The following is a 27,427-nucleotide window of genomic DNA, read 5'->3' as shown; positions in this document are numbered from 1 at the left end:
TGAAACTTGAGAAAAATTACTTTGATTTATTTTGAAAACATGGATAAAATGAGAATGAGCAGCTATGTGAGAGATGTCCCGGAAATTAAAATGAATTAGGAAAAGCTGACAAGAAAATCAACTGAAAATTAGTTTAAAAAGAGCGAGACAGAGAGAGAAAAGACACTAGAAAAATAATTATTAAATTCTTTGATTGTTCTTCTTTTATTTAATGACATTTACATTTTACCTTTTTGTGTGCTAATTTTTAGTTAATTTCCTTGTAACTTTTTACTAATTCCTTGCTAATTTGGGGTCATTTCTTGTGGGGTTGCTCATTGTTTTTCTCCCATGTTTTTGAAAGAGATTAAACCAGTTTGTTTAGGTTTTGACGGTTAAATTAAGCTTCATTGCATTGCTTCTGAATCATAGAGTCCAGGCTAGAAATTTGCTTCAGTTTCTGAGTAGGACTATTAATTTGTGTTTTTCCATCAAAAATCTTTTCCGAAGTAGCATTAAGGAATGAGTTGAAGATTAAGTGATGTGGAGTGATGTGACAGGTACAGTTTGTGTTTTTGTTTTCCACCTTTCTGTTTTGTACTCAGGAGCAGTCATGTCTGACCCTGTCAGCTCTCTGCAAGCTTCACTCTCACAGTTGCTCTTTTAAAAGACGAAGCTTGTGTTTTTGTCTAAATGTCAACACGGCATCAGCTCTGTTCTGGGGAGGCTGTGATGCTCTTTGCAACACAAAAACACACACATGCAAAAGTACACACAGAATATACACAACATACACACAAATTATATGTGGACAAACACAGCAGCGCACACACTTATTCATGCAAATACGCACACAAAAATCCTGGCCCCAAAGCATTTCTCAGCCAGAACTGCCAGTTTCATGAGGCAGAACTAATTCACTGTACATTTTTGGAATCCGCCTCTCTTTTCTCTCCTCCTCTTCTCTCTTTTCTTCTTTCTCCCCTCATCCTTCCCTCATCTCTCTTTTCTAATTCACTAATATCCTTATCCTCTCCCTCTGCCTCTTTTGCTCTGACATTTTGCCTTTATTTCCCCCTCATTCTCTTCTCCCTCCCCCTTTCCTTTTCTGCTCTATCCTCCATTTTACACATCTCGTCCGACTCTCCTTACTTTTTCTCTTGTTGAATTCTGTTTTGAGAATTACTCTCCCCTTGTGCTACCCCAATTTCCTTCCCCTTTCTGCAAGCATTTTGATGGACAGTGACCTGCAGTCCAACAGCTGTCAAAATGGCAGAAAACCTTCTATAATAGCAGAGTGAAGAAACACATCTACACATTTAACTCCATTTTTATTTATATATTTTTTAATCTATTCAGTGTTGGAAGAGACCATCGCATCCAGTCAAGTCTCTCACTTCTTATCTGTTAAAACAGGGACTGGTCAGTGAGCGGCTAAGTGGCTAAATCTGTGTACTATCAAATTCCAAGCACCTTCCTGGTTTTACTTTGGGTCGTTTTTTTATAAATCTTGAAGGGGAGTTGTCCCCTAGTTTTAAAGAATACTCCACCCCCAATATTACCATATGTAGCACATCAATTACTCACCCCATGTCTCAATGGTGAACAAAGAATCCAAAGATGGGAAAATCTTGATGAATTAAAGTCACATGCCATTGCATCAAACAAAAGCAAAACTTTAGCAAAACATCCATTTACAAACTCTCACACAACTAGTGCAATATGACCTACTTCTCATTTATCCCTTTGTATGCTAAGTTTTCTCAGACAGCTTTTTCTGATGGGAAACTGAACGGAAAGTTAAAGACTTATCTATGCTCTCTTCAAAGCCGAACTCTATTAACAGAAACAGTCATTTTACCTCACTGAACGCAGGCCTGGCTGTCTACCACTGCCTCAATTGGTAGTTTGTTTGTGGTATTGTTATTGTGACTTTTGTGAATCCAAGACAAAAATAATAGTAAAACACATCACAGATCAAGGCAGTAGACTAGCAGCTCCTGAGTTCAGCTAGGTAAAATTTGTGTTTTTGTCAATGGAGTCTGGCTTTGAAGAGAGCATAGATTAAGTTTCACTTTCAGTTCAGTTTGAGAATAAATATGACAAAATAAATGAGGCTTGGATTATACTGCAGGAGTTGTATCAGAGTTTGTAAATGGATGTTTGATTACAGTTTCCTGTTGTTAAACGTGTACCTTAATCACTTCGATTCATCGAGAATTTCCTCTGCTTGTGGGTTCTGTGATCGCCAAAGAAGTTATTCATGAAGAGTCTACTTTCTGAATTCAATGTTACACAGAGTGAGTAATTGATATATATTAATGGTAATTTGGGGGATGAAGTATTCCTTTTATACAAAATTGCAATATTAGTGACATACTGATATGTGCACTTACAAAAGTATGTTTTGCTTTGACTGGTATGCAAAGTGAGATCTTGCATCATCCCATCACAAATGCTGCTATTTTATCATTTCTTCTGCACCAAAATATTATAAGTGAATTCCATTTCAGTCTATAAAACATTTTACTGTTGGGTCTGTGCAGTTTCTGTTATGCCTGTATTGATTCATGTATACTGTGCTGGTATAAACAGGAGGAAACCAGAGCTGAGAGAGGTTCTTATTTTCCTCCCCCTCTCATTTCACCCTCAACACCCTCTCATTTAGTTCTCTGCAATCATTCTCTCTCTGTTTTCCATGTTTTTCTCTCCCCGCTGCAACACTCCATCTTCTCTTACGTCCACCCCCTCCCCCACTTATTTTCCATTCCTCAGCCTCCTCATCCCTCCCCTTCCATCTCACTCACTCATCTCACACCGAGGACTTTCCCTCTCCTCTCCTCTCCTTGCTCTATAAGCTCTCGGCTAAACTTTCCTCAAGATTTTTTTACCCCCCAACTTCCTCTCTAGCATCTGTCTGATCATGTCTCTCTTTTCGCCCTGCGGTATGAGCAAGCAATCTCCCTTACCCATAATGCTCCTGTCCAAGTGAGGACTGCCTCCTGCACTTCAAAGTACACACTTCAGCACTTCAAAGGGTGCAGTCTCTCTCATACTAAAACCAAGGCCAGATCAATTAAATCCTAATAATACCCAGCAGCCCCCCCACCACTGATGATGAGGTTCAAATGTGGATACACACAGCCGGGTGAGAAGTTCAACTTGGTAAACTCTTGTGTCCCCACAGAGGTAATTTGTGCAGCCGCTCTGCAAATAAACACAACAGAAATAGGACCTGTATCTTTACGGTATCTAAGAATAGAAGCAGAGTTTTGGAAATGTCGGAAAAGTCACATTATTAGAACACAAAGAGCTAAATTTAGCTTAAGTATTATTGCTTCAAATAGCATTTTTGTTGTTGTTTTCTAAGCTATTCAGCAGCAAAACTGAAGTCAGTCAGCATGAGGGTGTAGCAACGAAAAGCCTCAAGTTTGAATAAAAAATAAGTTAATTAAAAAAAGAAAGAAACACAGAATTGGCAGACACAATATATATTTCATGATGTAGCCACAGACAGGGATGACTTCTGCAAGCAGTCTCTCTAGAAGCTTTTCCTCTTAAAAGCTGCATAAAGTTTTTATGGCGAACACGTTAGCAAACCACTGCCCAGCATTAACATTCAAGTGGAGTTTTTGTCCATTTGAAAAAAAGTTTCTGTAGCTGCTAAATGTGCCAGTTAGTCGCTAACTTTGCATTTAAACTAATCAGAGCTTGTTTGCTAAAAAGAATCATGCAGTAGATGTGCCATAAAACCAAAACAGTGAGCAAAAACAGGCCAAAAATGCTGCTAAGGTAAAGAAAGGTAAAGTTAGGTGAAACTTTAATGTCCCCAAAGGGCAATTTGATATACAGACATTAGTCATAAATACAACAAAATATACAGTACATGGTGCCCAGAATCACATACTGTCAGTGGTAAATCACAGACATTAGTTGGTGATAATTTTCAGCTACTTCTTTCACATTTTACACACATTAATTGGATTCACTGATGATATAGACAATAATGATGAGTGGAATCTAAAGAAATGCATGACAAACCCTGTATGTATGTGATACATACATTTTAAAGTGTTTATTTCTTTCAGTGATGAAGCAGTAGCTAAAGTTAGCTGGCTTGTTGGCCCTAATGTTCCCAGTTGACCCGGCACTGAGATAGCCAGGCCCACTGTAGCTCTGTTGGCTAGCTGCCATCCCATTACTGCAGGAGTCAAAATCCTTTGATCCCTGAAGCCCATACACACTCTCTCTCTCTCTCACACACACACACACACACACACACAAACACAAATATTGCACACAAATATCCATGCATAAACTCTTGAAGGGATACACACACATGCACTGCAAAGATTGTACTGCTGCCCCGTGTACCTGATTGGTGTTTATTGGTATGCATGTGTGTCTGTTTTTGTTTGCGCGTCAGTCAGTCCCAATGAGACAGCGAGTCTGTTAAAATTAGCTCTCATGACAGATTTGTGGGTCAAACTCTAAACAAACCATGGCATGCCTTTGGTCGGTTTTCGTCTCTCAACCACAAAGGCCTCTGACTCTGAACTGACTGGTCACTGTCAGTTCGCTGGTCCAAATTCCCTGGTCTGTCTGAGAGAAGCAGGGCAGGACAACTCTCCTTCAAAAGTGGATGTCAAAGGGGTGTTGAGCAAGGCACTTAACCTCTATCCACTGTAGCTGAGCTGCTCAAAGACCAAAATTAGAGGACAGTCTCCAGTGAATTCATAAATCAGTGTGAGATTCAGTTAGTTATTTGTCTTCCAGTTACCTCAGCTTTATTTATCTCTCTTTTGTCTCTGTCTACTTCTCTCTAATAAAAGGGATGATTCTGCACTCAAACAAGTCCTGCAAAAGTCCTACCCATTTGAGTGTGACTGATCCAACCCCCCAATCAGAAAGTCTGTGCCTTCAAAAAACAAAAAACAAATGTCCACTACAAAAATGATTCATATGACTCTCTCCTGACTTGCGTCCTCTATGGTTAAGGTTTTGTTAATTTCAGTGATAAAAACTACTTGATTGAGTTTAGGGAATGGTCATGGTCATAGTTAAAATGAACAAGAGTTGCCTGTTGGCAGAAAATGGGAGACAAAATGTAGTTTCCTTTGTCCAAGTCACACACTTTTCACATGTCACGCAGACAAGTTTGTGGTGATGAAGTTATTTAAAGGAATCCTTCACTTCAAAGTCAAAAACATAAATTATTACCCGTGGTGCTATCTATCAGTCTAGATTGTTTTGGTGTCAGTTGTTGTTGTAAATATCAGCCATAGAGATGTATGTCTTCTCTTGAATATAATGGGAGTAGATGACACTGGGCTTGTGGTACTCAAAGCTTAAAAAAATACATATAATTCAAGAGATTTTGGCTTTCCAGAAACCATGACCTGTTTACTAAAGATAATCAACATACCTTGTTGTAAGCAGTTTAATGAAGGAACTTTTTTCTTTCTACCAAATCCCAAATCCAACCATAGCATAGAAAGAAGCATGCATCTACACATGGAAAAGAGGCTTGTACTCATGACAGTGCAAAATGTAAACATTAATGGCATCCTGCTTGGCTGAGTTGTAACATTAGCCAGCTCAGTGGTGCTAGCTGAGTTAGCAGTAGATGCATGCTTCCTTCTGCACAGTGATACAGGTGGTGAGTGCTGTTCAGTAGAGAGAAAATAGTTCCTACATGCAAGTGCTCACAACAAGGTCTATGGATTGTGTTGAGTGACTAGGTCTTGATTTCTGGAAGAAAACTTTGCTGTTGAGTTTTTTAAATGTATTTTTTCGCAGCATCTATTGTCATCTGGTTCCATTATATCAGAAATGAAGGCAGACACCAATATGTCCAACTCTCTGCAACAATCTACTGTCAGAATAAATCATTGACGCAGCTTTAAATTCACAACATATGCTAATGAGATCCTCCTACATGTAGTATTAATGGAGGAAAGAGGTTGGCTGATCAACCTCATCTGGTTGTATATTGGCTCTAAAGAATTGCTGGTTGGTCGGTCGGACAGAAAATAGGTAGGAAGGGAAAGACGTGACAGTGTAATGTGGGCAATAAAACATAATGTGTACGCATTAACACAAACACGCACATTTACAGCCTTGTGCCCACTCCTCTCGCCTCTCACAACAATGTTACGTAATTAAAGAGGCTCCATTGTGGTGATCAAATGAGAAGAGGAGATTTTTAAAATATCTGTGAAATGGAAATGAAACCTGTTTTGGTTATATAACCAGGGTTTTGTGTCATTCCTCTCTTCTCTCCTTCCATACACCCTCTCCTCTCTCTCCCTGCTTCCTTTCCTCTTCTTGTTTTCATCGCCTCCTCTAATTTATTCTCATCTTTTTCTGCCACTTGTTTCTCTCCCCTACCTTTCTTCCCCTTCTCTAATTTATCTCTCACTTATTCTCTCCTTCGCTGGTTTTCCACTCCTTTAATTCATGCCCTCCTATCTCTCCTTCCTCTTTATACTTACTCCCTTTCTCTAATGTATTCCTATATTTTCTTCATCTACTCTTTCCATCCTCTAGCTTAATTTCACTTCTTTAATCTCTCCTCTACATCCTCCCTGGCTCTAAATTCTTCTCCTCCCTTACTGCCTCATTTTTTTTCTTTCTCCTCCTCTTATTTTCTCTATCCATGCATTTCCTTCTTCTAACAGTGCAAATGTGTTGTTTGGATGTAGTCCTCCACCTTAAATCCAGCCAGTGTGTTTCTCTCGCTCTCTTTCTGTGTGTGTTTGTGTGCATGCACGCAGTTGCAAACCTATATAACAGTGGACTTAGCCATCATTACACACTCACTAACAGGGGACTACAGATCCAACAGGGAACAATCCCCTCTTGGTCACAATCTAAATCATATTAAAATCATGTCTTAAAGCCTCTGGAGAAAATTTTAGACAAGAGGGGACCTGAAAGTGAGTGAGTGTTATTTTCAACACTGCTCCTGCTGGCTGGAGCAGGTATTTAAATGACTCATTCACACATGTCTTTTTTAACACTCTACTATAGGGTGAATAGCTTGAAACCTCCAGTAGCCTTTCAGACTACAGATGAGCTGTTAAAAAAAGGCTTAAGTAATGTTAATATAGATAACACGGAGGGCGCAGAAAGCAGTGTATCAGACATGATGCAAATAGCGTTATAGGGTTAATGAAGAAACCAGACTCCTGAAACATGATTTGTTATCATGTTTTTGAACTGTAACTTTGTAACTGTGCAGCCTTGGCAGATATCTTGAGGTTTAAGCTCTACAGCGTATTAAAATAAAGGTCTACCCAGAAGGCAGGAGAGAAATGAGTATTTTAGGATCTAAAAAGGAAGAAAACTACAAACCAAGCAGAATAAAATCCTACATAAAATGGTCAGCAGTAAGACTATTTATTTTCAGGTATAATTAATTAAACTGATGTAACATCAGATTTTGACTAGACCTTTAAAATTGTTCAATCCCAAAATGCTTACCTGACCAGTTTCTTTTGTGTAAGTAACATTTTGCAGCTTTAGATGCTTGAGGAGATGGTTTCATCTACTTTATAACTTGCAGTTTATTCAGTGGTTCCTTACCTAAGGGCCTGGCCCCCTCGAAAGGGTCACAAGATAAATCTGAGGGGGTGGGGAGATGTTAATGAGGGACAAAAATCCCTCTTTTTCGGGGTGTTTCTCTAAGTTTTACTTCTTCTTTGTAAAATATTCAACAGACTTACATTGTTGGGTATCCAACAGTTATTGTAATAACACCATGAGTTAAGAAGACAGATTTTGCTACCAACTAATGAACAGAATTGAATAGAATGCCTTTATTGTCATTGTACATAGAATATACAACAAAATTATTATTGCTATATATGATCAGGTGCAAGTAACATAAGAGGACAGGCAATTAAAAAGCACTTATCAAATATATAAATATTTGAACAGCAGACACACTCAGTAATCGATTAGCAGACACGCTCAGTCATAGATTAGTATACATATCAGTATAATAGACTGAATACAAGGGCCCCCAACTACACACATTGTTTTTGTAAGGCCAGATAGATATCTGACAATACATTGTACAAAGGCTTATCATGCCTTTGTTAAGGTAAAATCTCCAGAGTCAGAGGTAACTATAGCCTATTTAATGTACAAACAAAAAAGTTTAATATTGTCCTCTAAAATGTAGAGTAGACTTAACTAAATGTAGTACATATTTTTCACCACTGCATTGATACTAATAATGATAATAAATAAAAATCACAGTTTATTTCACCTTGTGGATATTTGTTTATCACATTGTTGGTTTATTGCACTCTTTCTTTATGTTTTTACTCCTCTCCTCTCTTTTCTGACATCCATTTTGAGTGCATTGTTTCCAAACACACAAAACATTCATGACGGACAGCAGGCAGAGAGCGAGGAATAAGTCGGCAAGAAATAGAAGAGAGCAGAGAGAAAATGCCGCCAAAAATTCAAAATGTATCCCATAAGACAAAAAGTAGGGAGAAAAAGTGAAGTGTGAGGAGAAGCAGAGCTTAGGAGGGAAGGAACTAAGATGACATAAGAGTTTATGTGGGAGAGCTCCCTATGAAATCTGCTTTTTGTCGTCATGTTAGAGTCTCCTCACGTACGTCAACTGATGCAACCTGAGCATGGAGCGGTGAAACCTACCCCAAAACTCACACAATATCGTTTGAGTTCAAGTATATTGGTGTAAAAATAATTAACAAGTCAGGAAATCAGGATGCAGCTATGGAAAATGGAAGACAGTCACAATAGCTATGTTTTTAGGAAATTATATATAATTCTGCTCAGTAATTGGTGGGTAAGAATAATACTTTCTAAAGATATTTGGATATTATATATTTTAAATGATTTGTTCTCTATGCAGGGTGATGTGATTTTACAAGCTGTTTTAGGAAACTATGTTACAGTGCGTTGTAACCTGTGTGTTCAGTATCATTACACATTCTTTCATGAGTGAGCTCTGCTGTACTTTGGCAGTCTGCTTTATTTTCAGGGGAAATGCACAACTCAGCAGATGCTGTAGCTGCATTTTGACATGAACTAATGGGTTCAGTCAGCCATCAATCATAACCTGTCTGCCCCCTGATTGGCTCATCAGTGTGTTTGACCCTGGGGGTTAAGAGATATTGCTGGGGGAAAGTTTCATATTAAGTTGATTTACGGTGAGGTTGTCATGGCTGACAATGATGAAGATGATGCATGCCTTTGTGTCATTCAGGGAAGTACGTTGTGCAGCCATGGCTTGTTGTTAGTACTTGTATGTAGTGGTGACGTGACATATTGGCTTCACATTGAAGGGTTTGCATTCTGCATTACTCCAATAAGCTATTACCACATCAGTTTTGAGATATTAACTTTTCATAGAAATAATTACTTCGGATGAAAGTAGTTCATTTTCTGAGTAGGTGGTGATAAAGGTTATGTCAATTGTCGAAGAAAACGATTCGATTGGGAGTGTTCCAAAACAGCCGTTTTTTTGCAGACAGCAGACGCCTGAAGTAGTGCTGTAGGGAGCTGCATATTGGTACTTAATACCTTTAAGGTCCAGCCCTAGTGGTGAAGCAATACTAATTTAAGATGTAAAGCTGTCCAGACCAAGCAGTGCTTACAAAATGTAAACAAAATGGTAGTCAGTCATTGCTGGTTTTCTTTCTGGCACATGCTCATTACACAGCGCAACAATGGGCATACATGAATTAAGAAGATGACATTGTCATTTTCTTCTCTATTTTACATGTACACACGGATACAGGCAGCAGTTACATTTCCTCCAAAGTATAGTAGACATATATGTGTTTACTGCATACACAAAAACATCACCATCATCACCTGTCCACCTCACTCCTACTCCCCTGGTTCTCCTTCTTTCCCTGACCGCCCCTTCTCTCCTCTGCCCTCTCTTCAAGTCAGTTACATCAGACACAGCAGGGAGCCACATTACTAGAGGCTGAGCTGAATAACTGTCTGTGTGCACGCATTCATGTGTACGTATGGTGTCACTCACTTCCCCCATTTCTCCTCTCCTCCGCCCAGTGGACTCCTGTTCTCCCCATCCCCTCCTCCTCTTCCTCCTTCTGCTTGTCATCTCTCTTTCCTTCTGGTTAGCCTTCAGCTACACAGGCCTCCTCCATTTTACATTGATGTGAACTGTGTGACTGCGTGTGTGTGTGTGTGTGTGTGTGTGTGTGTGTGAGTATGCTATGAGTGTATGTGTGGTGCAGTAGAGTGCAGCCTAAAGCAGCAGCCAGCGCTAGGGAAGGGTGCGCTCGAGCAGAACAGTGGCATTCTGGGTAAAAATAGCCCTTCCTCTGTCGGAGGGAGAGAAAAGGAGACGGAGGGTGACAGGGAGAGAGGAGAGAAGGAGGGTGAGAACTGAGAGGAAGATGGAAGTTTAACGATCTTGTAGTGAAGAGAGAAAAGAGAGAATCTGCAGGTGCAAATGTGTGAAAAGTAAAACATGTAGAAAAAAGGATGAGAATGAGTCAGACTGGAAGGGAACTGAAGTTGAGAGAAGCAGAGACACTTTGGTGCAAGAGAAGTACTCAGTATATTAAGTGGTGGGAGTGCTGAGGTTTGGTGAGGTTGTCATAGCTTAGGCTGTTCTCATTCGCTGTTAGTACTTATACCTGCAAACAGTAATGCAATATGATTAGTGTATAATATGTAACCGTGAGCTAGTAGGCTGTGATTAAGCAACCTGTGTGCTGCAGGCTGTCCTCTGTCATATAAAGAGAGTCCAGGAGAAAATCAGATCATGTAGTATAAAGAGTGAAAAAGTGCGCCTTGGGATGTGGTGGATGGGCTGAAAAAACACATCATACAAAACCATTGTATGAAAGCCCATTTGCCAGAAGAAAATGTTGGCATTGTATGTTTCTGCAAACCAATAAATCATACATATCATATTAACATTTATAATGTGACATACAGAAGCTGACTTTGTCATCATCAGTGGAGGGGACGGTGGATGGTGTTTAACCAACCAAGCTGCTTGCCAAGCTGCAAACCAACAAACAACAGAAACGGTTGAATGTTAGAGACCTGTTGGTGTGTTTCCATTGGCCTTTTGGGCTCCAAATAAGTGTTTTTCCAGCAGTTTTTTAGACTTTGAACCTTGGTGCTTTGTAGCGACCTGTCAGTGGGATAGCAGCACGAAAAATGGTTGGTTTTAACAGGGACATCATTCTGTTTCCATCCAGGATCATGCCACAGAAAGCTGTTGTTTTCAGACAATGCTGTTTCCAGTGGGTACTGAGCCCCAAAATCTGGTAATTTAAGCCAAAACATGATCTTTTTTTCAAACCATAACCTAATGTTTTGTGCCTAAACTTAACCATGCATTTACCACTGAGTTATTGAAACATAAAGTGTCATTATATGCTACATGATAATGTGCAAATGTAATGGATCGATGGTTTGAAGAAACATATAATGCTAACATATTTTTTAAAATGCCGATTTGGTTGTGTTTTAGAGTATTTTGTAATGATTTGCATGCTGTAATCCAACAATGGAATACAAACGTGAATTAGTAAAAAATATTTATATAATATTATATTTTTTGTTTTCCTCACTAACTATGTGATTTAAGTTTAGGAAGTATCTTCTTTTGGCGTAACCCAGGTCTATCAGAATCTGGATAGGGGTTTAAGTGAGTCTTTCAAATCATGACATGATGTTTAAAGGCCCAACACAATCTACACACACACATGGTATTTGTAGTAGTATATACGCAGGGACATAAAAAGGGACAGAGAGGGAAAATAAGGCAATGCTAAACATTCCCTACAGAGGATGCAGTTTCCTTTAGGGCCAAATATGACAAATACTTCTCCCTAATTAATGACTAATTGTGAAGCCTTTCTTTAGGCAAGAGATAAAATAGGGGTTGAACACAGTGGTGAGTTATTTACACAGATTTGTCATAAATCAAATCCAGTGGCGGTAGAGATATGGTATGCAATTAATAAAAAATGGGTCCATTGCATTTTCTTTTATGTAATGTATAAAGAGATGAAGGAAAAATGAAAAAAGGGAGTGAACGGAAAAGAACAGATAAGGAAAACGAGGTGAAAAGAAATGGAACATGAAAAAAATAGAGAGCCCGAGGGGAAAACTATACTACAGAACAATATGTTTTGACACTAAATAGATTTTGAAAGGACAGACACTTAGAAAGAAAAAGTGAAAGAGTCTGAATCCAGAATTAGAACTGATGGAGCTTTTTAGTGAGCGTTATTGACAGGAGGAGAAAAGGCCAGATTGTTTGTGCTATGTAGGTTAAGTGGTGCAGCGACGGGCTACTCTGCAGGACAGCACACACACACACTCACACACACACACACACACACGCTGAACACAGGCACACGTGATGTGATCTGTAGGACTGAATGTACTAGCTCTAGGAAAACGAGTGAATGAGTTCACTTCAGAGCTTAAAAATGATTCAACAGTCTCAGAGGCTACTACTGTACAGTGTGCTGCTTGAGAGGATGCACCTACACACGCACATACACACACACACACACACACACACAAACATACACAAATTCTGTACTACCTCAGGCCAGGGGAGACAAACGTGTATGTGTAAGTATTTACATTGATCTGTAAGATTTAAAGGTCACAATATTCAGGATGTCCAGTTAATTAATCAGGGAGTTAGACAACAGAAAATTTATCATCAGATATTTTATTAATTAAAGGACACGGGCATTTGCTGCTTCTAGAATCTCAGATGTTGACTTTTTTCCATCATGTCTTACATCCCTCTTGCTCAGAAAGCTCAGCACATTCAAATGAAGTTTTGTCTGCACCTAACTTTGATTGAGCATTTGTTCCAAGTAAGTAGTTCTTTGTAGTTGTAATGCTGAATCATTTTGATCATTTTGGTGTGAGAGAAATGCTCAGAAAGAGTTTGTGTTTTTTGTAGTGGCTTTAATAATGCAATAGTGTTGAAGTAAAGCATTAAGCTTTTAGCTTTAGTATCTCATTTGATCACTGAAATGATCACTAATTTGTTAACACCATAATTGATTTTCACCACTTGTGTACATTTGTCATTACTCTAATTTTCCTTAGAAATTAGTCATTAGTCATGGTGGAATCTTTTGTATGACACCTAATAAAAGATAAAGTCTGAAAGTTATTCAGAGAAAGAGAGAGATTAAGGGGGCTTGACAGAGAGAGGAGATAGAAAAGATGAGGAGAGAGGGGTTTAGGTTTGGTGAGTTTTGTGAGGAGAGGATTTGATGAGTGGGTGGAAAAGAACAGAGACAGCAGATAAGTGTTCTGTAGGGAGGGCTGCATCTGTCAGTTATTCATAACATGATTAATATGGCCGCTCTTCAGTCCAAAACAGCATCAGTTAAACAGAAGGTGTCAGTACTGGAGAGATAATTAATATTGAATAGCAGGAGATTAGAAGAGATAAATGCTAGTTGGCGAAATGTGTTTATTAGTGTTTAACATAATATGAATTAAAGAAAGGCCAATAACTTTCTTTTTCTGGCACTATGTCATTGAACTTGCCATAATGGCTTTTATGGTGGTACTTCTCAGTGATCATCTGTCAATCAAACTTTGGGTGGGATACTGACATTCACCCAGTCTTTTCAGTCATAGCGGCTATCGATGTTCATAGTGAGTTGGTTCTCTTCTGCCTCTTTTGTTTAAATGCTTTTTTTGTTTTTTTATTGAGTTTTTTTTCTAGAAGGACCATAACAATGTATTCACATTAGCCAGTTAAAAATAAGTGTGTGTGTGTGTGTGTGTGTGTGTGGGTGTGTGTGTGTGTGTGTGTGTGTGTGTGTGTGTGTGTTTGTTTGTTTGTGTGTGTGTCTGTGTAGTCTAATTGTTCATCAGTCTGCCTCACAGTGTGAGAGGTGAGTGGAGCCGATGTGATGAAAATAGGGTATAGCTGTCAGTATGACTTGGCTTTTTAGAATTGTACGCCAGCTTAGCTTAGCCTGCTGCAGCTCTGACAGCTCTGTCTGGAAATAAGATTTCCAGAGTGTGAAGACTTTGTGCATAAGTGTGTGTGTGCGTCTGTCTCTGCAGTCTGCTGTTTAAGTGGAATCGACATATTCAATATTAAGGAATATTAATCAGTGCAGTACACCGTTAGACTTATTTAACCGGAGGTGGTAAACAAGGAACACATAATTAAGTCGAGGAGTAGTTGCAGAAAGACAGAGGGTTAAATTGTGTTTAAGTCACACTCACACACAAAAACACACTTACCTGGAACCTACTCACTTTTTCAGTTCCTGCTGTTGAGCAATAATAACCAAACTTTTTTTTACAGACCTGGTATTCAAGCCAGTGACATTTCATTCAAAATATCACTTTATTAGTAATTAATATTGTTGAATTACCGAGCAAGCCTACAAGGCACAGAGTGCCACAAAGTGACAAAATGACCAAAAAAGACACAAAATGTTCTCAAAGACACACAAAACCATGAAAGAGCTGAACACCGCAAAGTCTATGTGTTTTACTTTTATGTATGAGAGGTGGTTGGGCTTTTGCATATCTGTGCCGAGGGTCCCATTGTCACATAATCCACATAGGGCTCTTTTTGTCATAGTTTTATGAACATACACCTGATTTTGTTATTGCGCCCAGTAGTGCCTTTCCCTTCACATTTCACTGATGCTTTGAAACATCAAGTCAGCCTTTTCAAAGCATTAACAATGAGCTTGAAGGAAGATTTTGGAATTTGAGAAACTATAATACAATCAGGGTGTGTTTGTCTGCCACATTGTTGTCAGTGTTTCCCACAGAAGTTCAATCTATGCGCAGCGGTAACTGACCTGTGTTCCCTCTGGAATACAGACATTTTGGCAGGTCTGTGAATGCAGCACAGGTGGAGTTCGTCATGGGTTCTTTTTTCCCTCAGCAGCAGTTTGAGGAGTTTGACTCACAGGGAGGATAATTGATCTCTCGATGTAGTCATAACTAATCAGATTTACGGATAAGAGGAGCAGCTGCTGCATAGGAAGTGAAAGCAAACTTTTAGATCCAGCGCAATTACCGTTCAAGTTTACTTTCGCTGCACCTGGGATCTGCTGCTCCATCTGTGCCCAGAGTACTCTCTGCATTCTGACAGTGTGGTTCAATGCAAAATCGCACAGTATATATATACCAACAGTTCTCCCAATGAATGGTCCAGCTCCAAAAATAGAAAATCAATTTGTGGCAGCAAATGTTTTGATCTTGGGGGCCTGCCACAAATACATGAATATGTGGTAAACCCTGATACTGACAACACAATAACAAAACATTGCTGCACTGTTGTGAAAAACAAGCTGGTTGTCACTAACCGTGTTTGCTTGTTGTCCCCTCTGTGTTTCAGAAAAAAGAGTGGTTATGTCTCAACTGCCAGACCCAGCGGCTGATGTCTGGAGGCGGTCTAGACGAACCTCCACTTCCTGTTCCTCATTCATCTCCCAAGCACCAGCCAATGGGCTCGCCCCGTCACCAGGTGCCAACCAGTCAGCAGAGCCCTCTCCACAAACCCACCAGTCAGCAGGGGCCCAGGCCAGGACAGCCACAAATGCAGAAAGGGCAGGCAGGAACTGGGGGCAGCGCACCATTTGCACCCACTGCTGCCAAACAACCGACTGACACCAAGACCACAACACCAGCTATGCCACCAGTATCAACCACAGACACCCAGAAACCTACAAAACCCACAGAGGAGAAGCCCAAAATTGAGCCTGAGAACCAAACTGCCAAAGACACCAAACCATCCCAGAAGAAAGGAGAGCAGATCACACCAATCAAGGAAATCAAGAAGTCCAGGCACTATGATGTAAGTCTGATTTTTCCTTTTTTATTGCTTTAGTTTGGTGTACAACTCTGTATGTTACACTTTGGAAAAGAACCAAGAATTGGTTCTGCTTGTAAAATGGTTTCAGAGCTTGTGAAAAGTGACCCAAATAAACAAGACAAAGTAATATACCAATACAAAAAAATAAATAAATAAAGTGATAGGTCAGCCCAAAATCAAAAATAAATATTTTTCTTCTCACCTGCAGTGATGTTTACCAATCTGTATTGTTTTGGTTTGAGTATTAGAGATATCAGCCGCAGAGATGCCTGCCTTCTCCAATATAATGGAATTAGGTTGAACTCACCTTGCGATGCTCGTTTTGTCACAAAATACCTGAAAAAAATCAACAGTGTGTAACTCAAGATAATCCACAGATCTTGTCATGTGCAATTCCATTCAGGAACTATTTTCATTCTACCAAACAACACCCGCTAACCGTATCACTGCTCAGAAGGAAGTGTTTATCTACAGCTAGCTCACCAAACACCACTGAATTTGCTAACATTAAGTCACGATCGTCTTGTCCATGAGAAGATCCACGCTTCCTTTTGGTGGGCATTGTTCAATGATGTATTTTTAGGTACTTTGTGCACAACAAGCCGAGTGCCATTTAATCCCATCATATTGGAGAGAAGGCAGACATCTATGTGGCCAATATCTCCAACACAACTCACACAAAATCAATCTGGACTGATCAATATTTCTAAATATAAGAGTATGTTTATGTTTATGTCATGAATATGTTTTGGATTTTTGTGCGAGCTGATTTGCAGTAAATTTTCTCTGGAAACTAGAGTGTAACATACAGGCTTATGTACCAAAATAGCTATTGGTGTCTGACCCTTTTAACTTTAAAAGCATGTATATAAGTTAAGTTATGTGAGTATGCATGGCTGTTTCACCGTGGCCCTGCTTCGCATTCATGCAGTTTTTTCGTCCCCCTAATGAGCTTAAAGGGAGCTCTTGTTCAGCAACAGATATGTGCAGTCTACAGGAATTTGCCCATATTGGACCTCCAAAAATCCAGCCAAGACAAAGTTAATGAAAACAATATCAGTGTAATCACCATGGATCCTGCCATCGACCAGCTGTGTGTTGCCTTGTTAGATTTCCCCCAACGTTTCCTGCAAGGTTTTGAATGCTGTGTTTAGACTCCAGATGTAAGTAAATGAATAAGAGTGGCAACTTGAGGCCATTTATGTTAATGTGAATATAGTTTCTATTACATACGTGTCATGACATGTTCGCTCAGATAAGCACTTTTAAAGGTTCATAAAGGTCACTTTGAACAGATCAGTGAGATTACATTAGGTATTAGGTTGACAAACTATCACTGTTTTTTTTCTGAACACAGTAAGTAAATGCAACACCAAATCAAACTCCATTTTTAAGAGTTTGCTGGACTCTTCTTTCTTCTGGCAAACTACAGGAAATAAGTAGTCAGTCAGAAAGTAACAATTTCTATGAAGTGTAGAGAATTACAACACAAATTTCCCTTAATTTTGTTATGAATATTTTAGATCTTTCTTGCATGTTTCACGACTGCTGCATGCTGCTATAATTACAAATTATTACGATTACAAATAGTCAGATTTTGTAAATGGTCACTGATCTATGAAATACTTTAAAGTTGTTTTCATCTTAAACTGAAATAAAAGGCAAAACACAATTGCAATTCCACGTCCTCTTGCCAGTTTGCCTAGTTTATTTGTTTCATTTTCCTTTAGATAAAACTTTTTTCCTTTGCATAAAACATCAAATAGTAATTACAATGACAAGTGAGAAGCCTCGAGGTTTATAGTGGTACTGAGAGCCTCCATGTATCTACAATGGGATGGGATGGTTTGGGGTTTAATGACCAAATTTCTAGATGTATTGTATTGTATATTGTATTTGCCCTGTTTATATTTTTGCCATGCTCTGTTTAAATTATCTTTTCTTTAAAAAAAGAAAATTTAAGTTCCAATGTTTTTGCATTTCTTGCTTCCATAATTACCCAGAGTTGACTCTTGAACTCCTTTTTATTTAAAGCCTGTTTTATTTTAATTGCACTTCTTGTACAAAATGTCTGTATTTGTAAAAATGTCTCTATATTTTATGTGAATACAGTTGGATGATCACAGCCCAGCCCATATTTTCTTTTAGTATACTACAAAGTGAAAAGGATTATTACCTTGTATGCCTAACTCTGGGTATTTTACGGTATTTTACATCACAAAATATAACTGTGTTATTTAATGGCATTTTCTATGGAGCCTTGTTATTTAAAATTGTAAATTGAACCAATTACTTTCTCCTGTGGTGCTGGATGTCCGTGGCTGTTGGAAAGCATGTCATTGATTCCCTCCTCACAGAGTGCTGAGGCTGCAAGTGGCAGCATTCATGGACTACCTTGGGGAGAGGGAGTGAGAGAGAAACAGAGAGAGTGAAATAATGCTTTTTCTTACTCAGTGGCAGCCATCGCTCCTGCTGAAATATTTATAAAGACTGGCTGCTTTGGGCCTTTTCAAAAGCAGAGCAGACCCTCCTCATCTAGGGCGCTGTTAGGAATTTAAAGTGCACAGAGCTAAAAGTAAAGTCTCCTCTGAAGTTTTTGTAACCACTGTAAGAAGTTTTTAGAATTTTTTTTTTTAGCATTTTTATCAATCTTGTATTCTGTCCTCCATCCCCTTTTCATTCACCAGGTTAGTCCCTTTGAGATTATGATTTGGCATGTTATTAACAAATATCTGAGACAGAGCCATTGATGAATGAGTTTTGAGTAGTTTCTGTGTTAACTTCCACAATCACTCATCATCAAAAAACAAATTTTCTCACTCCTAAAAAACACAGTTTAACTAACCTCTTTTCATCAATGGCTCAAAAATTGTTTACAAATCAAATAACTATAAGCCACATTATGATAACTGTATAAGTATGTAATTTATCTCAATGCTGTCATGTACTTTTAGATAAAATCCCACCATACTCTGGATAATTTTGATGAAGTTATATTGTTGCATAATTCTTTATTACATATTTGAATTGTAACTACATTGTAATTAAAAAAGTTATTATTGAAGATTTTGTTCAAAGGGCTGTTATAGTTGTTAGAAGATCATATGTTCAATACGGTTTATTCAGTTTTGGAAATAGGAAAGGCAAATTATTACACCCAACTGTTAAGTGTTTTCCTGTACAATTCTACATCCATGGTGACAATCAAAGACAACGTCAAGCCTATTCTCCTACATGTTCTGTCTTATCTCAGACCTGTCACTTTTTCTTTCTTCTTTGTGCAATTTAGCAACCTTTTTTATGACATAAATTCTAGCATTCAATTTTGACCTACATATGAGCTTTCAATAGAAGTCTTGTAGAATTAAATGTAATTTCTGTAATGGGAGTTTAGGATTCATATGAAGCAAGTCAGATATTGTTACTAAATTCCATAAAGACTAATCTTATAACCATGTAGCAAGAGATGTTTTTTAAAGACTTCCAAACTTTCAAACCTGATGAAGGGAGCCCTACTTTCATGCATTCTTGTTTAGAGTAAAGTATATTTATAACACTTCATTACGTGATAGCTAATGTTCCAAAAAATAATGGATAAGTGGCATTAATCATATGCTGTTAAAAACCTATTAAATGGCCAAATATCCGTGAATGTCTGAAAAAGCTATTTAATGACTTTTGACAAAATTCACTGCAGTTTGAATTTATCAAGATATTTTTAGGTGTAGAGTTTTAAGGGTCATCACTTTCTTGAAATGTGGGGACCAGAATGCAGTCCAATGACATATTTACAATACCTTTTTATTCAAAGCTACAGACTACAGTGTTAGCATACCCGTTCAAACGTAACAATGATATATTTGAAAATTTAGCACTTTGCAAATATCCTGTGTTCTGACAAATTTTTAATTGGTCCAGTATTGTAAAGGCACTGGTGAATTATGTCACTTCAATCTGCAATAAAAAAAATACATTCATTCTTAGATTAAAATTAAAAATTGGACAGAACCCATTAATTCTATATAAAACAATCTTAATATATGTGGGCTTAAATTGAATGCATATTGATGTGCTGATCCAGCATCAACACATTCTCACACTTTGCATACATTATGACTTAAATTGAAAACCCTAGCTTCCCCAAATCTAATACATTCTTCTGTCTTTCTTCTTCTCTCTTTAGGATACAAAAAACAGCACCCATGACTTGTCACGCAGCCCACAGAGCCTCAGTGACACCGGTTACTCCTCTGATGGCATCTCCAGCTCCCACAGTGAAATAACAGGTCTTATCCAAGAAGAGGAGATGAAGCTGAGTGAGAGGGGGATCAGTGGGCGAGGTTCCCCACCAAGCCCGTCTGAAATCACCAAACTAGAGAGCTCTATGAGGCCTTTGCTGGAGAAGAGCCTCTCTGAAGAGAAGCCGGACAGAAGGGGAAGGAAGCACAGAGACAGAGACTTGGATGACAGAGGAAAGCAGCGCCCACGCTCCCTGTCAATCCCACCGGATGCATATGACTCTGACGAGGAACTAGAGGATATACTGGAGGAGGAAGAGGATGCAGGAGACTGGGAGGGTAAACGGAAGGACGGAAAGGAGGAAAAGAAGGAGAAGAAAAAGAAAGAAAAAGAGGCTGAGCCCACCGAGATGACAGATGAGGAATTCATGAGGAGACAAATAATGGAGATGAGTGCTGATGAAGAAAATGAGGAGGAAGAAGAGGAGGAGGAGGAAGAGGAAATGGAGGAAGAGGAAGACGAGGAAGACGAAGGATATGGCTACCAGAAACCCAAGAAAAGCCACCATAAACATATCATCTCTGACTCAGGTAAAGAGAAAAGACGTCTTCAGCACCACTCCAGCAGTTTTGAGGAGGAAACTAAGAGCTCTACCGACGTCTATAAAGGCTCAGTGGAGGAGGGTGAGGAAGATCTAATGGCATCTCAAGGAGGCTTACGGCGCTTTAAAACCATTGAACTCAATAACACCAATAGCTACAGCCGAGACATGGAGCTGGGCAATGAAAATGACTTGAGCCTTGATCGAGAACCAGAGCTAGAGATGGAGAGCCTGACAGGATCTCCAGAGGAGCGTTCTCGAGGTGACTACTCCTCCACTCTGCCAGCCACTTCATCCTCTTACGGCTCTGGCCAGTCGCCTACTTCCATCTCATCAATGGAGGAGGACAGTGACAGTAGCCCCAGCAGGAGGCAAAGGCTAGAAGAGGCCAAGCAGCAGAGGAAAGCACGCCACCGCTCCCATGGCCCTCTCCTTCCCACCATTGAAGACTCTTCTGAGGAGGATGAGCTGAGAGAGGAAGAAGAACTTTTGAGAGAGCAGGAGAAGATGAGGGAGGTGGAACAACAGAGAATAAGGAGCACAGCACGAAAGACCAAGAGGGATAAGGAGGAGCTGAGGGCTCAGAGGCGCAGAGAGAGGTCCAAGACACCACCAAGTAATCTCTCACCCATTGAAGATGCTTCTCCAACAGAGGAGCTGAGACAAGCTGCCGAGATGGAGGAGCTTCATCGTTCCTCTGCTTCTGAATACTCCCCTCAGAGTCTTGACTCAGAGGCTGAAGGATACGAGTCCAAACTTTACAAGTCAGGCAGCGAATACAACCTGCCTACCTTTATGTCTCTCTACTCACCAATAGAGAAATCATCAACTACAACTACAACCACAGCACCATCTTCAACTTCCAAACCATTAAAGAGTGCTGAGGAGGTTTATGAGGAGATGATGAGGAAGGCAGAGATGCTTCAGAAACAACAAAAACAACAACAGCAGCAGCAACATGGAAGACATGGGCAGTACTACGAAGAGGATGTCAATGGGCAAGGTTATGACGACGAATATGAATATGATGATCAAACAGGATATGACAATGAGGCGGCAGAGACAGAAACGGATATTTATGAAGAGATCCGACAAACATCTCAGAACATCACCAAAATGCAGCAGGCCACAGATGAGCAAGTAGAGATTGAGATTGAGAGTTCCTACCCCGACAAACAGCTCCTAGACACAGGCTCAGCCTTTGCTAAGCTACTGGAGCAAAGCAATGCTCTACTAACTCCAGGGACCAGCCCCACACAGATCTCAGCTCCTGTCTCCTTTGCCGAGACTGGAGGGCGGATTCCTGATGTTCGAGTAACACAACACTTCTCTGCAAAGGATGGACACAAAGACAGGATCAAAAGCCAAGCAGGAAAGAATGGAATAACTCCAACAGTGGCTGCCACCACAATTGCAGCATATGGAGTTTATGCCAGAGATGCGGTGACTATTTCTCAGACTAGTTCAAGTCACACCATGACATCTACTCAGTCTGGAGTATATGGTCGTCACACATCAAGTCCTGCCACATCTTCAGCTACAGTGTCAAGTGTATGCAGCAAGATTGCAGAGATTACCCAGGCCTACAGTCAAAGAGAAGTGATCACAAGAAGGATAGGTGAGAGCAGGGGAGTCCATGTGCGAGACAGCTCAACATCTTCCACTGAGAGAATTATTGAGCCACGTTCTCCCAAGTATACTACTTATTACAGGAGCACCAGTCCTCCTCTTTCTCCATCGCCACCACCACAGAGCCCCACTCGTTCACCTTCCAGAAGGAATACAGCTGAGTTCTCTACACAGACTTTCAGTTCAGCCTTACGAATGTCAGAGTCAGCAGGCTCTGGGCCTACATCTCCAGTGACGGCTCAGGGAACCCAAACAGCACATCGATCCGTTTCCCCACGGCTCTATCGTCAGCAGTCTTCCCAGGATGCACCATACTCCCCACCTGCAAGCCCAGCTAGGCCTACGACAGTCAATACTGCTACTTCTCCCTTGTCTTCACCTACCCGATTTAGCCGCCAGTCAACATTTGATAATTACTCCCCATGTGGAAGCCCTCCAGACACGCCACCTTACCAACAGTCTCCTACACGAAGCTTCTACCGAACACAAAGAGTGGAGAAAGTAAATGTGGGAACAAGTATGGTCACCACAGCCAGCATGTACACCAGAGGGTCCATGTCAATGGACAATATCTCCCTTTGTCGAATATCTACAGTCCCAGGAACTTCTAGGGTAGAGCAAGGCCATATGATCCAAGGTGGAAGTGTTGTGGATCTCAGAACAGCCACCAAGCCAACTCCTATTATAATGACTGACCAGGGAATGGATCTCACCTCCTTGGCCACTGAAAGCAGGAAATACCATGGTGGACCAGAGGGTAGCAGACATTCAACGATTGTTCAGCCATTGATTATGAACTTGAACACACAGGAGATCACCACACCAACCACTGTAAGTGTCACTGTGGCTGCTTCCATGTTCATGACCCAGCCCAAACAGCCAACAGTCTATGGTGATCCCCATCAAAACCGAGTGGATTTAGGTCAGGGCATGGGTTCGGCAGTGTGCCTTTCTCAGAACAAACCAATTTCCCCTCCAATTGACCCAGCAATACCAAAAATTGATGCCAAACTGGAAGACCTTAGTATCCAACAGAAAGAGCTACAAATACAGCAAGAGAAGCTGCAGAAGCAACAACAACTCCTTGAACAGCAGTTGCAGCAGCACCATCAGATGCAACAGCAGCAGCAACAGGCATCTGCTTTGGCCAGGTACAACCTTACTGGACAGATCTCACCTTTGCTGAAAAAAGACTTGCTAGTCAGTCAGACTAGTGCTGCCTCAGCTGTGGTCAGTGCTGTATCACCAGTCATTAACCCTGAGTTGTATGGCACTGGTCCGGTAGAGCTGAAAGGGAAGCTCAGTCCTCCTGGTATGATATCAGGAGGTAAATCACCTCATAGCATGGTAGTACAAATTGATGGAGGACCAGAGCAAGCCAGGGCAGTGACTCAGTTGGTGAAGGTTGAAGAAGGACAGGATGCTATGGATCTGACTGGAGGCCAAATTAAATCTGACAACCAACCAGCTTGCTGTGACGTTGTTTATCGGCTTCCATTTGGTGGAAGCTGTGTTGGTGGTGAGAAAGAGGGAATCAGGCCTCCATCTGCCCCACCTCTCACCTATGAATCTGACCAAGAAAGACAACCTGGAGGGTACCATGAATATTCAGTGGATGAACGTAAGGCCTACACATTACCTTTCCCAGGTAGGCTGCAGCCTTCAATGTCTGATACAAACTTAGCTGAAGCTGGGCTACAGTCCTACCGCTCTAAACTAGAACCACACATCCAACCGTCAGGAGAACTTGCTATGGATCTTACTGCTATGAAACAGGGTTATGGAGGGTATATTGGAATGCAGTATGGCTCCTATACAGATTTACGGCATGGAGGAGACATCACGGCACAAACTTTGCCTATCAGGAGATATAATTCCTTGTCTAACATCAGTTCAGACTATGGCTACTCTGCTCGTGACATTGCTGGCTTCCAAGAAGCTAACTTGGCTCAATACAGTGCTACAACTGCCAGGGAGATCAGTCGGATGTGTGCAGCACTCAATTCCATGGATCGATATGGAAGCAACCCAGACTTGATGCAGTTTGGTAGTTTGGGGAGAGCAACCGGACCTGCAGCCTCCAGACTTGCAGCAGGTCTCAGCATGAGACAAAACCTCCTCTTTGGACTAGATGGGAAGCCGATTTCCCACAGTCAAGCTCTAACCAACCTTATCAATGCCAGGCAGGCCAGCCTCAGAGCCATGTACCCTGCTGCTATTAGGTCCTCTGATGGGATGATCTACTCCACTATTCAGACTCCTATCGCTTCTACACTTCCCATCACAACTCAGCCTGCCTCTGTTCTTCGTCCATTACTGAGGGGGGTCTACAGGCCATATCCCTCTGCTAACATGACACCTGTGCCCCTGTCCAGTCTTAGCAGACTACCAATGAGCCCCAGAATACCCTTCACTGGACAAGCTCCAGTCCGTTACCCAGCACCAGGCCTACTCCAGACAACATCAACTACTGCCACAACTGCTGGTGCTGCAACAAGTTCCGCACCAGCAGGTGCCCCAGTGTCTATTCCCATGACAACTACTAGTTCCACGGTCCAGGATGAACCAGTTTACCTCGGTAAAGGTGCATCCTCTTCAGCAGAGGTCACCTCAGTGCAAGGGACAGTTGTTATGCCAATGGAGCCACAGCAGCAGCCAATAAACCTGTCCCAGGCCCACCTTAACACTCAACAACAGCAACAACAACAACAGCAACAAGTGACAACTGCTCAACAGCCACAACAGCCTCCTCCAGCTGCCCATGCATACCCACCCTCAGCTCCTTCACACACTCACGGCTACACCCAACCTCCACTCGGCCCTGCTGCCCCTACAAGTGGTTTACCCATTGCAGGGGGTCTTCCTCCCTTCCCTCCACCAGGTGCCATACACAAGGAGGGTGAAACCGAGGCAGAGAGGCTGCATCGGCAGCAGGAGCAGCTTCTGCAGATGGAGAGGGAGCGGGTTGAGCTGGAAAAACTCCGGCAACTGCGCCTGCAGGAAGAGCTGGAACGAGAAAGGATTGAGCTGAAGCTGCACAGGGAGAAGGAGCAGATGCTGGTGCAGAGAGAGTTACATGAGCTGCAGAACATCAAGGAACAGGTAGAGGGAGAAACAGGAGGCAGAATGCAGAGTTTGATCAGTGGTGTCTTGTTTGATGTATTGTGGTTGTTGGTTTTGCTATGAATATTGGTTTGTGTTTTGCTGTTTTTGTGGTGGTCTTATTTGTGGTATATGTTATTGCATTATTAGCCTTTTATATAATTTATATTGTTTTGTGCTTTCAATTACACATCTTATATGTGCAACCAGTAAAATAACTTGCAAGATACAGTCCATTTTTCCCAAACATAATCCAAAAAACTAATTCTACATGGTATACAGTATATGCATGTATTTCAATGCATGCCTCCTATTTATTCCAACAAAAAGTACATGCAACAATCTGACAGTTTTATTAAAGGGTTTGTTTTCTTTTGCCAATGAGACCATTACATTTCTCTTTAGAAGACTTTGTTAAAATGTCATTGACAGAGAAAATGTTATTTAATGTAATGGTTGGTGGCTTTTTTGTTTAAAAAAAAATGTTTGCATCCAGCCAGCCTTAAAAGATATAGTCTGCATGCTATAAAGTTCACTCTACCGGACATCTCCTGTATATGAAGTGTGCATGAACATGCCTGTATTATGTACTGTATGTGTGATAGAAATTGATGATGCTCAGATTTTGGTTTCATGTTCCATTTGTTGGTTTGCTTTATATGCAAAAGAAAATGGATACCGTTGGGTTGTATTTGTCTAACAATCAATTGCAAGAAACATTTGAATATACCACTTTTCTCAGGTCCTAATAGCATTGTGCAGATGATTTAACAGATACCAGAAGGGCTAACATGAAAATTTTCTTCTTTTTTGATAGAACAAGCAGTTGAAAATCTTTCAAGTTAACTCAGTTAAACAGGTGTGGAAGCCTTCTTTGATGAGAATGAACTAGAGATGGAATGTATAATATGCATCTCATATCCTACAGAATGAGCAAAAGCCCCTAACTCCTTATTTGCACTAGCCTGTCATTTATGCAACAAAGAAAATGCCTTACATATTTTCTTATGAGCATTGTATGACTGGCAACAGCAATAACCAGCAGGCTACATGCTGCACTTCATTTATGTTGCACTTCCATTCTTCGTTTTTGCAATATATAGAAGTTTGACTAACTTGAAACCATTTTGAAAACTAATCCATCAGCACAAGAATATTCCATGTCACAGTCAATGTCAGGTGTCTTTGGTCATCTTTTTTACAACCGGATGTGCCAAAAGTCAACAACCTTGTCCTCTTCTGTCTTTATTGTCTCTGTCTCTCACTCTCTCTCTCTCTGTTTCCCTTATTTTCTTTTATATTCTCTTTTTTTCCATCATACATTTTTTTCTCTTCTCAACCACCCACTCTCACCCCTGTCATGCTTTGCTTCTCCATACTGTTCTTGTCTTGTCCTCTCTCTGTGTTTTTGCCGACATGTGCTTCTGTCTTTTCCCCTTTCCACCAACACTTTTTAGGTTCTTCAGCAGCAGCAACACGAACGCGAGAAACAACTAGTTCTCCAAAGAGAGCAGTTGGCCCAGCAGAAGTCCCAGCTAGACCAGATCCAGTCCTTACAGCAGCAGCTCCAGCAGCAGCTTGTAGAGCAGAAGAGACAAAAAACAGCTGCAGCTCAGAGCATACAGGTAAGGGGAATAACGAACACCAGCAGATGGCTCACAACTGTTGTAAAATACTCTTGCATTGATGTTGAGGGCCTCAGCTCTTGAGCAGCAGTGGCAGAAAATTTTAGGTCACAGAGAGTAAAGAAGAAGCATATTTACACATTTAAGCATAATAATATTTACAGCTTTTCTGACCCCTGGCATGGACTTACATACCTGACACGGCTTCCCTTTATTCTACAGCAGTAATACTCAACTCACGGCCCACTGGCCAAATCTAGCCCCCGATAAGGTGCCAGGTGGCCCGCCAACCATTTCTTAATTCACAATTTAAAAAAAAAATGTCATTCACACTGGGGATTGTTTTTGTACTTTTAGTATGATAAGGTGCCAAAGTGCATAAAACAGCAT

The 27,427-nt window shown here is 40.7% G+C and overlaps 1 protein-coding gene across 1 annotated transcript in view; it reads left to right on the top strand.

Moving 5' to 3' along the window:
• Positions 1–27,427, top strand: part of bsna (bassoon presynaptic cytomatrix protein a) — a 134,025-nt gene that overhangs the window by 82,601 nt on the left and 23,997 nt on the right. Inside the window, exons 3-5 of the mRNA XM_042491585.1 lie at positions 15,365–15,823; positions 20,025–25,412; positions 26,870–27,037. Coding sequence (XP_042347519.1) covers positions 15,365–15,823; positions 20,025–25,412; positions 26,870–27,037 — 6,015 coding nt within the window. The remainder of the gene's footprint in view (positions 1–15,364; positions 15,824–20,024; positions 25,413–26,869; positions 27,038–27,427) is intronic.

This window comes from Plectropomus leopardus, chromosome 8, assembly GCF_008729295.1.
Source record: "Plectropomus leopardus isolate mb chromosome 8, YSFRI_Pleo_2.0, whole genome shotgun sequence".
Taxonomy (NCBI): Eukaryota; Metazoa; Chordata; class Actinopteri; order Perciformes; family Serranidae; genus Plectropomus; species Plectropomus leopardus.
This window is presented reverse-complemented; position numbering and strand designations above follow the sequence as displayed.